The following is a 16,800-nucleotide window of genomic DNA, read 5'->3' on the forward strand; positions in this document are numbered from 1 at the left end:
CACACCTTTTCTATTCATACACTGTCCATACTGTCTATATATACACAATTATATATGCCAAGGGCATGCCTCCCTTGGCATGCTCTCTGTGAGTGTTACTACACATTCTTATTGTCTGTTTGAGTATGTGAATGAAACGTATAAACCTAGTGATATTTGTTCGTGAGATCTGATATTGCCATCTGTTGAAGTCTTGCCAGTCTTGCCATTGCCATCTGTTGAAGCGTTCCTGGAGCTGAAGATAATGTATGGAAATAATGTAGGCCTATGGCGATTGTGCCTGTCTTGTGACACAGAAAATGAAAATAAATAGTTTTTGCATCCTGATATTGTTGTCTGATTCCCATGCTCCACTCCTTGATGTAAAGAACCTGTTATGTGCAGCTTAGTCCAGAGGACCTCACCTCACGTATATAAAAAAGGTGTAGTATGGCTAAAGGAATAGCATTTTATGTGTATTTTCCCCCACGTTACACGCCCACTTCCATGTCTCACGTTAATACTTCACATCAAATGTTATTTGTCACATGCTTCATAAACAACAGGTGTAGACTAACAGTGAAATGCTTACTTACGGGCCCTTCCCAACAATGCAGAGAGATAATAGAAAATGAATAATGAGAGATGAATACACAATGAGTAATGATAACTTGGCTATATAGACGGGGTACCACTACCGAGTCGATGTGCAGGGGTAAGAGGTAATTGAGGTATATATGCACATATAGGCAGGGATAAGTGACTAGGCAACAGGATAGATTAAACAGTAGCAGCAGCGTATGTGTCAAACGAGTCAATGAAGATAGTCTGGATAGCTATTTAACTATTAGCAGTCTTATGGCTTGGGGGTACAAGCTGTTCAGGGTCCTGTTGGTTCCAGACTTGGTGCATCGATACCGCTTGCCGTGCGGTAGCAGAGAGAACAGTCTATGACTTGGGTGGCTGGAGTCGTTGATCATTTTTAGGGCCTTCCTGTTACGATTGTGTGGAGAGACGGATCAAGGCGCAGTGCTCTAAGTTCCACACCTTTATTTAGGTGAAACTTCCAAAAACAAAAGGAAACAAACAACGAACCGTAACATCAGCGGTGCTACATGCACTAACTCAAAACAAGATCCCACAAAACACAGTGGGGAAATGGCTGCCTAAATATGATCCCCAATCAGAGACAATGATAAACAGCTGCCTCTGATTGGGAACCATACCAGGCCAACATAGACATAAAACAACCTAGATAACCCACCTTAGTCACACCCTGACCTAACCAACATAGAGAATAAAAGGCTCTTTATGCTCAGGGCATGACACTTCCTCTGACACCACCTGGTATAAAGGTCCTGGATGACAGGGTGCTTGGCCCCAGTAATTTACTGGGCTGTACTCATTACCGTTTGTAGCACCTTATGGTTAGATGCTGGGCAGTTGCCATACCAAGCGGTGATGCAGCAAGTCCAGATGCTCTCAATGGTGCAACTATAGACATTTTGGAGGATCTGAGGGCCCATGTCAAATCTTTTCAGCCTCCTGAGGGGGAAGAGGCATTGTCGTGCCTTCTTCACGACTGTGTTGGTGTGTGTGGACCATGATAATTCCTTAGTGATGTGAACACCGAGGATCTTGAAGCTCTTGACCTGGGGGCGTGCTTGGCCGTCTTGTTTCCTGTAGTCCACGATCACCGCCTTTGTCTTGCTAATTTTGAGGAGGTGGTTGTTGTCCTGGCACCACATTGCACCACACACTGTGGTGTGCCCACTTGCAAAAACATTTAAATACACTCACACAGTCAGGAATTGTGAATTTGCCCAAGGTGTGGAAATGCTGGATACAAGGATAAAGCAAACAAATTCTATACTTTAAAAGGTTTAACAGACAAACAGACAGGCAGACAGACAGACAGGTGCAACTGAAGACAGACAAGATCCTCAGAGTCTTGCAGCAATCTACTCCAGAGTGAAGGACAAACGTCTCGTTATATGCTCATTCCTTATCTGTTCGTTCCCTCAGTTCCAGGCCCATACCATAACAACAGTCAGAGCTGGGTCAGAGTGAACCATTTGGACGGGCCTTTAGCTGAGTTACAGCCACCGGTCTAAGCCTCAGGAGAAGGTCTCTCAGGGTGCTAAGTCTTGAGTTATGGTGACGTTTAACCTCAGAGGGGGTCATCCAGAGGCCACTAATAGATTTAATGGGCAACTACAATGTTGATCCTGACCACACCCGCACACACACACACACACAACTACGTGTTACTATACTTGTGAGGACTTTTTGGGGACCAACAATTGATTCCCGTTAAAAATCCTATTTTCCCTAATCTTAACCCTAATCCTAATGATAACTCCTGACCCTAAACCTAACCCCTAACGCTAATTTCAACGATAATTCTAACGCTAACCCTACCCCTAAGTCTAAAATAGCCTTTTTAAGGCTGACAAAATGTCCTCACTTGTCTGAATTTTTGTTGGTTTACTCTTCTTGTAAGGACTTCTGTTACTCACAAGTATAGTAAAACATGCACACACTTAACACCCACCCTCCTTCCTAACTCCAATGGCTCTGTCTCCCCAGATGAGGAGGGCAAGGCGCTGGTGGATACGGTGATGACTGCAGTCAGGGGCGGAAAGTCGAATTGAATAGAACTGAACCGAACCAAACTGAATGTTACAGTAAGTCAGTTTGCTCTCCTCCTGTCTGTCTCCACTGTCAGCCAGAGCCCATCTAGACCCTGATCATTCCCAATGCCAACACCAGGAGGCTTAACGTGCAGAGAGCCACTCAGGAGTACGAGGCTGTGTCGCGTTCCAAAAATTCAGCCGCACAAATGTACAGACCTCCTTCGGCTCTGTTTGCGTAGACCCCTTAAACCCTGCCACAACAGGGGCACTCTGGCCCTGCTGGATGGGAAGTGCACAAATGCAAGCCAGGCACAACCACAGTTGTACAACTGAATGCATTCAACTGAAATGTGTCTTCTGCAATTAACCCAACCCCTCTGAAATAAAGAGGTGTGGGGGGCTGCCATAACCAACATCCACGGCACCCAGGGAACAGTGGGTTAACTGCCTTGCTCAGGGGCAGAACAACAGTTTTTTTACCTTGTCAGCTTGGGGATTCAATCCAGCAACCTTTCGGTTACTGGCCCACCACTCTAACCACTAGGCTACCTGCCGCCCCATTAACACACCTACGCACACACACACACACTTTAAATATTGTTTTCTTCTTCAGATAAGAATACTAAAACCCCCCGTGGAGTGTTCCTCAGGAGGGGATCTGGTCATGTTGGGCAGCAGTGAAGGAAAACATAATAGGATCTGCAGATGCAACACACAGGGCTTCACTGGCGCCACCTGCAGGGGAAAAACAGTCAGTGAAGACTACTGCTGAACACACGTTTTGATGACACAGCACAACAAACTGACACCCGTATTTATGTCGACAAAGTCAGAAAGGAGTTCAAATACATATTTTACACACTTGTTGGCACGCATGCACAAGCACTCACGCACACACACACAAATGCCTATTTAATTTTGTGATAGGAAAAATTGTATCAACTCCCATGAAGTAGGCCTAGTTGTGTTCTACAAATAAACATTTTCCAATAATGTTGGACCTCTTAAGTGCATCAAAACATGATCCAATGACATTACATATGATACATTCTTCCTAATCTCAACAATGTGTTCACTGGTGGACTGTGAACTGGAGTAGCCTAGTTTGACTGATCATCTAACAAGAAAAATGAGGCCGTCTTGTGGCTAACAGTGGTTAATACAATTCATACGGTCCTTAGAGACCTTAGGTACAGTATGTTACTGTTCATAATGAATATCTTTCAAAACCTCATAATCTTGGGAATTTAGGAAAACGGAGACGGGGACAGCCATATAACATCTTGAAATGCTAATGTGTTTTATCCCATTCAAATTAATAAACCAAAACCTATCATTATGGTTTGGCACTCATAATATTATGATCCTAACTTCAGGAAACAAAACAGTTTCTAGAACCATAATAGTCTCATATTAAAATATATATAAGCAGTTGAATATATTGTTGGAGTTTCCATAAAGAAGTTATGCTCTTTTTTCTACTACGGAAATTTAACTAACGGCACTGGAGGGCCGTACACAGTACATTTAGAGAAAAAATATGCCATTAAATCTTATCAGCCCCTTGATATCACAAACAGAAAAAGATAACATTTCAAACTAATTTTCCAAAACCCAAAAATCTTTCATGTATCCTCCTTTCCAAATATGCATGAACCCATTAAACCATACTAAACGAAGTCATCCAAAACTGCCTCGTTCCTTATCTAAAACACAGTGTTGTACTGCTGTATGTCTTTCCACTTTGGCCAACTTCAAATAGTGTTGGGTAAAGTATGTATTAATGGTGTAATAACTCATCTTTAAAAACATGGCCACATTCCAAGCAGCTACGCCAGTGGAAATGAGAAACAGATGGAGCTGAAGCTTCAGAGAGAGATAGCGAGAGAGAGCGCGAGACAGAAAGCAAGGGGGGGGGAACGAGAATTGAGATCTGGACAGGACATGGAGACTGATGAATGAAGGTGCTTGAGATTCGAAGATGGTTTATCTTAACATGGACAGGGGGTAAAGACGATATCTAATGGAGAGATATCAAGACCTCATAAATGATGTTTGCAGTATGTAGTAATCTTTGGCTAACATTAAGTATGCATACAAAGAGAGCTTTCTTTCGATACGAACATATTTGGGCATTACCTCTCACATAGGCATGTTTATCATTTGGCACAAGTCTGAACTGGTAACAGCAGTGCTCCTAGATTGAGAAAACTAGAACCAGACAGGCCAGGTCAAAAATATTTTCCTGATCCTGATCCTCTCTGGTCCTCTCCCGCTGGTCTCTGTGTCCTGCTGGATATAACCTGAATAGCGATTTATCTGGTGTTTCACAACCAAAAGGATTGAAAGTGACAGTGGATGTTGAGGAGGCAGAACGATAGCATCTCACCATTGTTTTTACCCTCTGGTCATGACAGTACTGATACAAAAGACTTATGCTGCGTATGGCCTACACACACACATATGGTACACACACACACGCACAGACACGTTCCTTTAACAACCACAGGGTAATAACCCTGTTAATACATAGCACTTCACTGTCAAGGCCATTTTGCCTTTGTTAAAGCCTCTGCTAACAACCACAAATGTCCTGCCCCATTTTGTGACTTTGTGTATCTGCTTCCATCGGAGAGCTGTGAACAAAGCTATTAGCACTGGGCTAATGTTCCTAGATCCTGCTCTCACAATGGGTAGAAGGGGCTTGAGATGAACTGTGATATTTGCCTAGCTCAGCTGGCTTTGATTTGCCTGTTTGCTCTCGGATTTAAATTGAGTCATTTACCGTCAACACTGCAGGCATGACTGGAGATCCTTGCGCCTGAGCCAAGCTTGTTAAACAAACAGTGGTGGAGTGGTGGAGAGCGGAGAGAAGGGGGGGATAGAGAAAGAATGGGGAGGGAGGGAAAGAGAGAGCGAGAGAGAGAGAGAGAGAGAGAGCGAGAGAGAGAGAGAGAGAGAGAGGCAAGTGAGAGAAAATGTGGGGGTGCCGAAGTGTCATTCTGCTTCCAAAGCAATGAGAGTGCTGGCTGCCACAGTTGCACAGTAATACCTCAAATGAACTGCAGTCCAGCAGCATACCTTAAAAGTGTGTGTTTATAACACATTTAAAACACTGCCATGAGATTTTGTAGGCGAGCTTTGCAATGTGATCACTTCTCCATTGCTGTAATGGTTAGGTATGCATGAGACAGTCTTATCACCCTCATATTCTGAGTTGCTTATCTTGTTTCAATAGACTCTCTCTCTCCTTAAAAGCCACATACACTTTTGGCCTCAGTCATCAACCTTGTTCTCTCTCTCTCTTCACCCAAACTCTATTGTTCTTTCCTCTTATAATTCCATGCCATCTATCTCTCATATCCAGTGGCTCTCCCTTCCTCTCTCTATCTCTCCATCGCTTCCCCGCTCAAGGGTTTGACCTACAGTTTGTTTTTCAAAAATAACACCATCGATCCTCCCTCCCTTTATGGCAAAAAGAAAGACACAGAGCATAGAGGAGGGAGAGAGAAGGAGGAATGTGTGATGGATGAATACCTAGTCGACAGCAGCTAGGGGTGGTGGCCCCTGGCCCTCAGGATGTCAGGATAATAGAGTAAAGCTTTGAGCCCCCATTCAGCTTAGAGAGACCCTATTCACTGCCGACAGCACCCCAGCCTCGAGCCATTATCTTAGGTTAAAATGTTTTGTTCTCGCTGCTCTCTACAACAAAATGGTTAGCACAAAATAATGAACCTCTCGCCATCGATAGACTCTCCCAGTTCTCTGTTTACGCATGTTTTTATATATTGGTTAATCGTTGAGCACGCAAAAGGGGAAAACGACTTTGAAACATTATTTGAAGGAACAGTATAGTTTTGGGAGTTGTTTTTCTATTCTGTTTTTATGCTAAAACATGTTGGTCATGTTATAATTGGCAATCTGAAAGTTTGAGGTTGGTTTAGTGATGACATGAGTTTGAAGGAAAGAAGAAGTTAAAAACCTTCACTGCAAAACTTTTCTTGATTCAATAACGATACAAAAAAAAACATGTATAGAAACAGCAAGTGCACAATGTGAAAACAGGTCAAATGACAAGACAACTGTATCTCAACGATTGGTAGGGACATGGTATTTACTTCAAAATGAAATAGACAATAATAATTATTTCACAAAAATGATCATGCACTCAAATCCTATTTAGGTGCCTATGTATCTGCTTGAGGGAAATGATGTGGTTCCTTATAGGCTGTATAAAGTCATATTCCACGTCAGAATAGATTATTTTAATGTTTGTACATTTTTCAAACACCAATTTGCAATTTACAGAATGGTGACAATATCTAAAAGTAAAATAAATAAAGGTCATCTAACTTTCCCAAAAATATTTTCCCAAGATCAAAACTCTTGCATATTTTATCTTTATTTAACTAGGTAAGTCAGCTAAGAACAAATTCTTATTTTCAATGACGGCCTAGGAACATTGGGTTAACTGCCTTGTTCAGGGGCAGAGCGACAGATTTTTACCTCGTCAGCTCGAGGATTCAATCTTGTAACCTTTCGGTTACTAGTCCAACGCTCTAACCACTAGGCTACCTGCCGCCTATATAGGGATGTGTATGATTGTTTCCCAGCTCATTGATCAAACAGCTATAGCACTAAGGCATGAATTCTAAGTTTGCTTTAAAAATGACCCATTGTTGTCTCCTTGGACCTAAACATACAGACCCCCATACTATCAAACTTTCTCCTCTTAGAGAGGTAAAGGGGGGTATATTTCCTCAAGACAAACCCCTGAATGGTGTGAAAGGGGCTCCACTCCCTGGTCCTCTCCTCTAAACGGCTGGACACAGTTGGAGTCTCCCCCCCTGGGGTCAGTGAAGCCATTGATGTTTTAGAGCGCCGCCATGGCAGATTACTGCGCACAGCTGTCCCAGCACCGTGGAAATGAAGTTATGCCCTGTGTCAGCAACGTTTTGTGTTCCTTCCTCCTCCTCCTCTTACTCTACCCCCAGCCCAAACTCAAAACCTACGCTTCACTCCCCACCCCCTTGGTCCTTTCAAAACTATTGCGTACCTCTATTCGTCTTCTCTGGCCCAATACGCAGGAGGGAGAGGCAGGAATGAGGAATCAATCAGGGCGCCCCGCTGAGCGCCAACTTCCAGAGTTCCAGAGATCCCTGGGTTAGGAGAAGTTACCTGATTGGCCGGGGTGAATATCCCCCTTCTTTAGCCGTGTCCAAAATGGCACCCTATTCCCTATCTAGTGCACTACTTTTGACCAGAGCCCTCTCCTATTCCCTATGTAGTGAAAGTAGTGCAGTACATAGGCAATAGGGTGCCATTTGGGACATAGCCTGTGTGTCAGCATCATCATTCAGAGAGGTCTGAACTCAACAACATTCAACACCCCCCCCCACTCCCTCTACAGACCCCAGTCCGTCACTCCTCAAACTCCCAACCCTTCCCCCATACACTTAACAACCATAAATCAGCCCATCCCCCACTGTAACCCCCCTCTCACCTCTCCTAAAGCTCAGCGTGAACCAGGCAGCGCCCTCCCTAACCCCCCTATAGCCTCCACAGACCTCAGTTGGCCGCTGTGGTGGGGTTTACGTACTCAGTTTGTCTGTGGGTGAGTTTGTTTATTCTCTGGTCAGTCCTGAGAGGTTTAAGTAGTCAAGACTACTGGCAGACACCCCGTCCACAAGACGTGGTGTGGTTTAATACAGTCATGACAAGCAAATATGTGTCAATGAAAGAGGAAAAGCAGTGGTAGAAAAAGTACTCAATTGTTATACTTGAGTGAAAGTAAAGATACCTTAAAAGAAAATGACTCAAGTAAAAGTGAAAGACCCAGTAAAATACGATTTGATTAAAAGTCTAAAAGTATTTGGTTTACATATACTTAAGTATCAAAAGTAAATGTAATTGCTAAAATATACTTAAGTATCAAAAGTAAAAGTATAAATCATTTAAAATTCCTTATATTAAGCAAACCAGACAGCACCATTTTCTTTTTTTTCACGGTTAGCCAAGGGCACGCTCCAACACCGAGACATAATTTACAAATGAAGAATTTATGTTTAGTGAATCCATCAGATCAGAGGCAATAGGGATGACCAGGGATGTTCTCTTGGTAAGTGTGTGAATTGGACCATTTTCCTGTCCTTTTGGGTGTTTGGGAAAATGTATGGAGTAAAAATATATATTTTTTTATTAAGGACTGTAGTGAAATAAAAGTAATCAAAAATATAAATAGTGAAATACAGATACAAAAAAAATGACTTAAAAGTAGTACTTTAAAGTATTTTTACACCACTGAGGAAAAGTTAACCTTAAGATCTTGCATTTAAACAAATATACTGTAGCATGTTTGTACAGTATATTTAGAAGACCTTACACACTTGCTTACACACTTACTTTAAAGTTCAATTTCAAATCAGCATGGTTTCTAAGATAGGCTGACTGTTTACACATGACTAGGAAATCAACCTTCTCTTTGAGAGCAACTTAAATCTTACCTTTCCCACTCTTTTTTCTTTTTTCTCTCTCCATCTCGCTTCACATGAGGCACAAGGAAGTCTAACTGGATTAGAGACAGTTTCCCTTTTTTCAAAGGCCGGTGAACTCAGAAAGGACTTGACGTGACAGAATCAATGTGGCAGCTTGGAATTTTGAAAACTTTTTGGAAGAGTTTCACAGAGGCTTAAAAGAGAAAGAGAGTAATTTAATTACTGACCATTGTGGGCAGTTCATTGAGTAGCCTACACATGCTACGAAAACAACATGGAAAATAGTTCAGGGGACGCAAATGTTATTCTCATATCACAACTTTATAACACATATCTCATATAATATGCTCCTTTTTGCTACACACACAATGCACCTTATTTATATAATACTTATTTCCTGACTCCAGTTTACATAGATTAAATGTACCGTTTGTATATGTACAGTCTGTTTGCCTCACCTACAAATGCTATGTCAACTGAGAGAAAGTTCTAGAAGACTTCACAGGGGGAAATGTGGCCAGTATGCTCAGGGGTATGTTAGTCATGATTGTTCCATGAAGCATCTCAACCATAAGTCATCTCATCGCCTTAATTGCGTCTAGATTGGAATGTCCACTAATGTAAGACTATTAGTCTGCTTCTGTGTGTGTGTGTGTGAACATCTGAGTGTATGTATGTGTGTGTGTGTGTGTGTGTGTATATGCATACATGCCCATGGGTGTGTGTGTGTGTATGCAGGAGTATCAAGCGCTTGTGTGTGTTTGTCTGTGTGTGTAGCGGGGTTACTAGGAGTAGGGGGTTGCAAAAACAGCACTTTGAGTTATGATGAGGCTACTTTAATGAGGTACTGTGTCCCGCAGCGGCGTCCCCCGTCCGGCTCTTGCCTCTCCTCTGTTTCAGCATGATGGGAAAAAAACAACTCGCTTATTTTCCTCCGGTGCCAAAAGTTAATTGAAAACATTTCAGGGGAAAGTATGGTTTTGGGGGCCCCATATGACTCTCATTCCTTCATTATCCCCAGCAATAATAAAGAGGCATTACAATTATTAATGGTTGGAACCCAGGCCTGCTCTCTTAAAGCGGCAGTACCCTCTTTTGTGACGGCTAACAAAGGCCCATAAATGCATTCGCCACATCACCGTGACAGAGCTGCAGGGTTTCCACAGTTTGCATATTTTTCTTTTCTATATTCAGTGGGAAGGAAACCAATAGCAATTGAAGCACAATACATCATTGGTTCTATTTAGGACTGCAGTCTATTTGAATGTGCACTCCAGTAACAATCAAAATCTTCAGTGAATCAAAATGTTGAGTGGTTATATAGATCAGCTAATTGTTTTACGTTAGCATCAGTGGCAAATGTTTTTGAACCTAGGTATCTGCTATGCAGATTAAAAATGTGTTAGCCGTAATAATTATCACGTAATTGTAATTCTGATCGTAAACTACTATCTCAAGTGTACGATTCCTAAGACTGCATTTATAAAGCACTAATAATAAAACATGTATCGTGACTCCTTTAAATCACTATCAAATAGTTTGTTAACCTGATTATATAGCATATTTAATCATTTATTCATGTATGCTGTACCTAATACATGTCTGATCATAAAGACATTTACTCATATACATCATAAACATCAGGCCTTATAAATGTATTATGTTTAATAGCTGACAAATAATAGCTATTAACCAGTATAAACAGTTTATAAGCACACCTTAAAATAAAGCCAAGTGAGCATCACCTAACGTTAAGCATGGAGGCATCACATAGAGAAAGAGAGATACAACGTTGACAGAAGTTTCTCAAGTCCTTCCGAGAAGCCCCTATCTGCAGTAGTGGTCTCTGTCTCTCCCCAAGCTCCCCCCCATCCTCCCCTCTCTCAGAGGAGATGCTGTCAGAGAGAAAGCGAGTGAATGAAGTGCCTGCACATTGTGCCGCTCCCACCATTGTGTGTTTTACATTTCCATGACAGTAGTGCCACTCGACTTCTCCTCCATTCACTGGGCCGGAGGGCCCTTGTCCTCCTCCAGAGGGAAACAACATGGCTGCCATCATTGCTCTCAAGTCCCTCTTGTGACAAGAGTTGAAGGAGAGGATGATGTCCCCCCTCTCTTTTTCTGTCTCTCAGTGGTGCCAAAAGAGAAAACAAATGTGACACACAAATTAAATGGTTTCCTTAGAGGTGGTGGGTTAGGCTACACACTTCTACAAGTAGACCTGGGTCTATAACCAGCCATTTAACTTCTGTTCAGGATGATAAGTAATAATAGTAAAGTTGAAGCGAAAGTGTTTTAAAAAAGAAAAACACTTCTACTTTGTTACACATACATAGCAACGGCCGGTATCTAACACACACACCACACACAGCAGTCCAATCAGAGTGCATTTGTAATGGCTACTTAAGTCTCCATTCATCCGGACACAGCTTTCCTTTCCCCCTCTCCTCTCTGTGTGAAGACTTCTAACAAACACATGGGGTGAGGATAAATAAACTGGCAAGGCCCTTCTTGGCTCCATTTGAGCAGCAATCCCCAGGAGATAGGGGTCTTTATTCCTTATGTTTAAACAGTCTTCCAGCATTAACAATTTATGCCTTCAGCAAACATTGATGTTTACAAGGTCAAGTGTATATCGATCCGACTAAGAGCTTTTCTTTTACTTGACGCTTTATTTGCTCTGGGATTTAGGCGACATTCAGTAGCTCAGATCAACTGATCGTTCGTAATGAGGGAATTTTGTGATGGTGGAAAGGATTGGTACAGCTGTCAAAAGACTTGAGAGACACGGTAGTGAAATAGCCTGCTGCCCAGTGCCCATATGGTCACTTAAGGCAGAGTGAAGAGTGAAACAATCAAGATTCATATAGCACTTTAAAGGGTCAATCCCCAGTTGAAACGATAACAATGCGTACTCCCTGCCACTGCTTCTGTAAAAAGCTGAAGGAATGGGGGGTGGAGAAATGTGCCCACTCTCATATTCACAGACAGAGCTATGAATGCAAGGAGTGATCGTCCATGATATCAAATGTATAGTTTTAACCATGTTTTGAGGCTGTACAGTGTTTCTTTACATTTACTTTGTTCACAAACATTGGAGTAAAACAAGCTTGTATTTTGGGTCTTGACAGTGGAACTAAGCTCATGAGGCATTTATAAGTTTTATTCTTCAAGAATCAAAATGGGTACATAATTTACATGTCCAAAAATGGATGGTTAAAACTATTATTTTGATATCTTGGATGGCCAGTCCTTGCGTCCATAGCTCCGTCTATGAATTTGAGAGTCTTTACATTTCTCCAGCCCCATCCCTCAGCTTTTTACCGAAACAGGTGAGGAGTATGCATTGTTATTGTCTCAACTGCTGATTGCTGCTTTAAAGCAAGACTTAGATTGTTATATTTCCCTATAGCGGTGAAATAACCTGCTGCCCAGTGCCCATACGGCCACATAAGGAAGAGTGAAACAATCAAGAGTCACTTTAAACAAGAAGACTTATATTTTCACCTCTGGACACAAAAGAATATACATTAGTCACCGTGAAGCATTTCACGTCATTTCTATACAGTGCAAATCTCTTCTTAGCAGTAATAAACAAATATCTCCGGAAACAAAATCAATATCATACAATAAACTGTACAATTTAACTTTACAGATTTTGACATATAAAAATAATCTCCCTTAAAACTTTTGCAAAACTTGACATTGAAACTGAGTTTAAGGAAATGTGTGTGACATGATTAAGGCTAGTAATGTAGGCTAACCAACCAATCAAACTATTGTCAGGTGCTTGCATCAAATGCATTATCCACTGACTAGAAATGAAATTACATCTTAATTACACGTATGCCTATGTCTATTGTCTAGCTCATAAGAAAAGAAGAACACTTGATTAGTCTCTCCACATTACAACGAAGTGACTACGAAGAGAACGCTTTAAATACTGCCGTTTTCATTGTCTCGAAAATAGCAGCGTACTCTAAAGTCACTTGTCTCTCCACATAAAAAAAAAGAAGTGGTGTCAAACTTCTATACATTTTTGACTATTTTGTGATGATAGGCAATAGCTGATGAAATAGGTGTATAACATTCTTCAAGGGTTGGTTCAAATATTACATAGCCTAGAGGTGCACAGCTGTCTGGAAATTAATCTATAAACCTTTTAGAGTCACCCCAAAAAATGATACATTTGAAATATAAAAGTCTTTACCTAAATGACTGACCCATAGCATTGATCAGCACAGAGACAGAGTGAGACAGAGACCAGACGGAATGTTGAGAAGAAGCCCCATGAAGATAGATAGCTGAGCAAAGGCCATAAAATCCTTCATACACAAAACGTATAAGCTAAAGCAGGTGTGCTGGTGTTACAACTTTCATGAGCTATTATGTCCGTGTCAACATTTCACAGGCCCCTCTTTCTCAAACAACTTTCCCAACAGCTGAATCAACTGGGGTAGGCTGCCCTATCAGATCAGATTCATTAGAACCAAAATGGTGGCCACAGAGGCAGTCCATACAACACCCTGACAGGCGGATCTGGATGAAAAACTTTTGTTTTCCACATATATATAATCCTCCATCTCGTCATAATCATCTTCAGAGTCGTCCTCTGAATCAGAAAACCCGCTGCCCGCGTATCTGTCCATAGAGTCAAAGCAAAAGTTTTTCATACTAACTTTGACGTACTCGCATATGGTCCTCTCTGTGCCATCACAAACACAAGTATCAAGTTGTTGTGCTTTGGGTATATTTCGCATGTTGGCAATCACCCTCCTGCAGTCGTCCGAACATCTCTCCCCTCCGAAAAGTTTACGGCAGTGAAACAAATAGTCGCGCATTGCCGAACTGCATTGGGAGTCTCTCTCGCATTGCCGCCGGGCTTCGGTGCAGCCCATATTGCTTGTCCGAGGCAGGCACGGCTCTATGGCGCGTTTGGTGCTCCGGCAGACGGGGTCCGAGGCGCAGTCACAGTCCTCCAGAGACGGGCCGGTCTCGGTTAGATTCAGCTGGATAAGGGACGAGATGCAGTGGCTGGGACACTTCTTCCTATCCCCGTTGATAACAGGCGCACAGGCGTAAAGGTATTGGTCATATGCGTAGTGGCACTCAGACTCTCCATGACACTTCATGATGGCTTGCCAACAGATGAGCCGACGACCATGAGTAGGGGACGCGATGCAGAGACAGCCGAACAGGACAAACGCGCAGCATAAATACAAAGTTGATCTCCCAGTCCACTTTATAAACCCGGCAAAACTTGCCATTTCGATGTAGACTGATCCAAATAAGACTTCAACATATGGATTTGTGTAGCGGTATCTACATTAAATATATGTCAAAAAGTAGTCAAGCAAATCCATTCCCTCGCATTCAGGCCGCTCCACTGGAGAATGAACGAGGTTCAGCAAATGATTTGCCGTGATACGCCCAAGGTGTGAAAACCGCACATAGCTTGCAATTTGTTAGATTGTCACTTGATACACTCACAATAAAAGTTAAAAGGCACAAATTAACTCTCCACTTATCTTCACAACAGTAGCGGCTTCACGAGAACTCTTCAACTCCTGCGTCCCATTGCTTTGCCGCACTCACAAATGAAGCAGCAAGAAGAGACGTTTTCGTCGTTTTACCTTTCAGAAATACAAACTCCGTTCCAGGTAAAGTGTTATGGTGTATCCACTCATGTAGCATGCATTCGGTGCCTTCTTCAGCTTTAAAATGATGCAAAGGAATGAGGAATGCGATGTAAACGTAACGCCCCATAGAATAGTTACGACTGTTGAGTGTCTTTCGCGTTCCCCCCACTGGTTCCTCCGCATCCCTTGACAAGTGCCCTATTGGTCAAATTCGTTTTTGTGATTTTTCTACTTGGTTCAGGGGCAGTGACGTGAAAGTTGAAAAGTGACCAATGAATGAGCAGGGGGAAATGGATAATACATTTTAATACTATATATATAACTTCTGAACTGAACTGCTGTAACTTCCTATGAGTGTTTTCTTTATTTCCTCTCCCAATTCTAGCTATTGTCAATTATTTACCAAACATTATTCAAACTTTATATTTTACATTAAAAACATAGGAAACATGAAGATACTGTACAGGCCGATAGATATTGAAAGAAGACATTAGAGCTAGTATGCCATCCATCACATTAGGCAAGTAGCCTAACCTATGGTTCAACTACCGGCGAAACAAAACGGTGAATACTGACCTTTAATCACACAGAATAATGACCAGTCCTTCTAAAGGTGGTGAATCAAATCAAATCCAATTTGATTGGTCACATACACATGGTTAGCAGATGTTATTGCGAGAGTGGCGACGTGCTTCTAGTTCCGACAGTGCAGTAACATCGAACAAGTAATCTAACAATTCCACAACAACTACCTAATACACACAAATCTAAGTAAAGGGATGAAATAAGAATATATACATATGAATATATGGATGAGCGATGACCGGTGTCTTTAGAAGCATGGTGTCTTTAGAAGCACAGTGTCTTTAGAAGCACGGTGTCTTTAGAAGCACGGTGTCTTTAGAAGCGCTGTGGTTGTGTTGACTAACTCTCCGTAGAGAGAGGCTGAGTGTATCCCAAATGGCACCCTATTTTCCATGAAGTACACTATTTCGGACCAGGGCACTACGGGCCCTGGTCAGAAATAGTGCACTACATACAGAATAGGGTGCCAATTGGGACACAGCCTCTGAGGACAGCTGCTATAACAGATGCTGCTCCTCTTCACCCCTTCCCTTACACCCTCCACGCAACATAAGTGAGTATTTACACAAGCCTTAAGGGCCTTCCCATGTTACAGCACACGCGTGAATTCCACAAGGCACCACATGGACATGCCAATAAAGACATGACAGCCAGGGAGGACAGGAGGGTGACGAAAAGACAAGAGCCAGAGCTGTAAACAGAGCAGTGAAAAAGAGAAGTATAACCTTTCACTTCATAAAGCAAACCCCTCAATTATCTTGCTCATACATAGTCAGCTGTTCACCTCTTAAAGACAGCTCTTCTTTTTGATAACATTATTTCCTAGTTGTTGATGGTGCATCAGAAGACCGTACAGGCCAGGGAGAGTGAAAATGATCAACGGGGGCACAGTATCAAAGCACATAAACAAACATGCTGCCAGTGAGTGACTGAGTGAGTGGACAAACCCAGAGCCACTGTGTCTGAGAACGAGTGAAATGTGATAATTGAGTGATAGGCTAAATGCATCCATAGGTGTTAGCGAATCATCATAAATCACAGAGGCTGTGTCTGAAATGGCACCATTTGAACAAGGCCCAGAAGAAAAAGAAAGTGTGTGTATGGCCGTCTGTGTTTCCTCTGTCCCCTTCAGCCGTCGCCAGCCGCCTCAGTGCCCCTGTGACCTGTAAGACCCCGTCCCTCCGTCCAGACCAGAGGCCAGGCCAGAAGGCCAGCAGTCAGACAGAACCAGACAGAAACCAGAGGGAACCACTCAGTCACTGTGATACCCCTGCCCCCCTGACCCCCTGTCAAATCAATCTGCTCTGACCACAAAGATCTGGCAGCTGTCTGGAGACCCCAGGACCCTCTACCCCAATTACTGAGATTAGAGAGTATTCAAGCCGGGCACAGGCAGAGCAGAATAAGAAATCCCACCCTTAACTCCTCGAGACTCTCCCCCTCTCTCATACCCCTCAACTCTCTCCT

General features: G+C 42.5%; 1 protein-coding gene across 1 annotated transcript; it reads right to left on the reverse strand.

The window, feature by feature from the left end:
* Window positions 1–10,660: 10,660 nt before the first annotated feature.
* Window positions 10,661–14,942, reverse strand: LOC106561946 (growth arrest-specific protein 1). Its single transcript, XM_014126409.2, has one exon. It carries the CDS (start codon window positions 14,374–14,376, stop codon window positions 13,579–13,581), a length of 798 nt encoding a protein of 265 aa, XP_013981884.1. The 5' UTR covers window positions 14,377–14,942; the 3' UTR covers window positions 10,661–13,578.
* Between the last annotated feature and the right edge of the window lie 1,858 nt (window positions 14,943–16,800).

Source organism: Salmo salar, chromosome ssa01 (genome assembly GCF_905237065.1).
Source record: "Salmo salar chromosome ssa01, Ssal_v3.1, whole genome shotgun sequence".
NCBI lineage: Eukaryota > Metazoa > Chordata > Actinopteri > Salmoniformes > Salmonidae > Salmo > Salmo salar.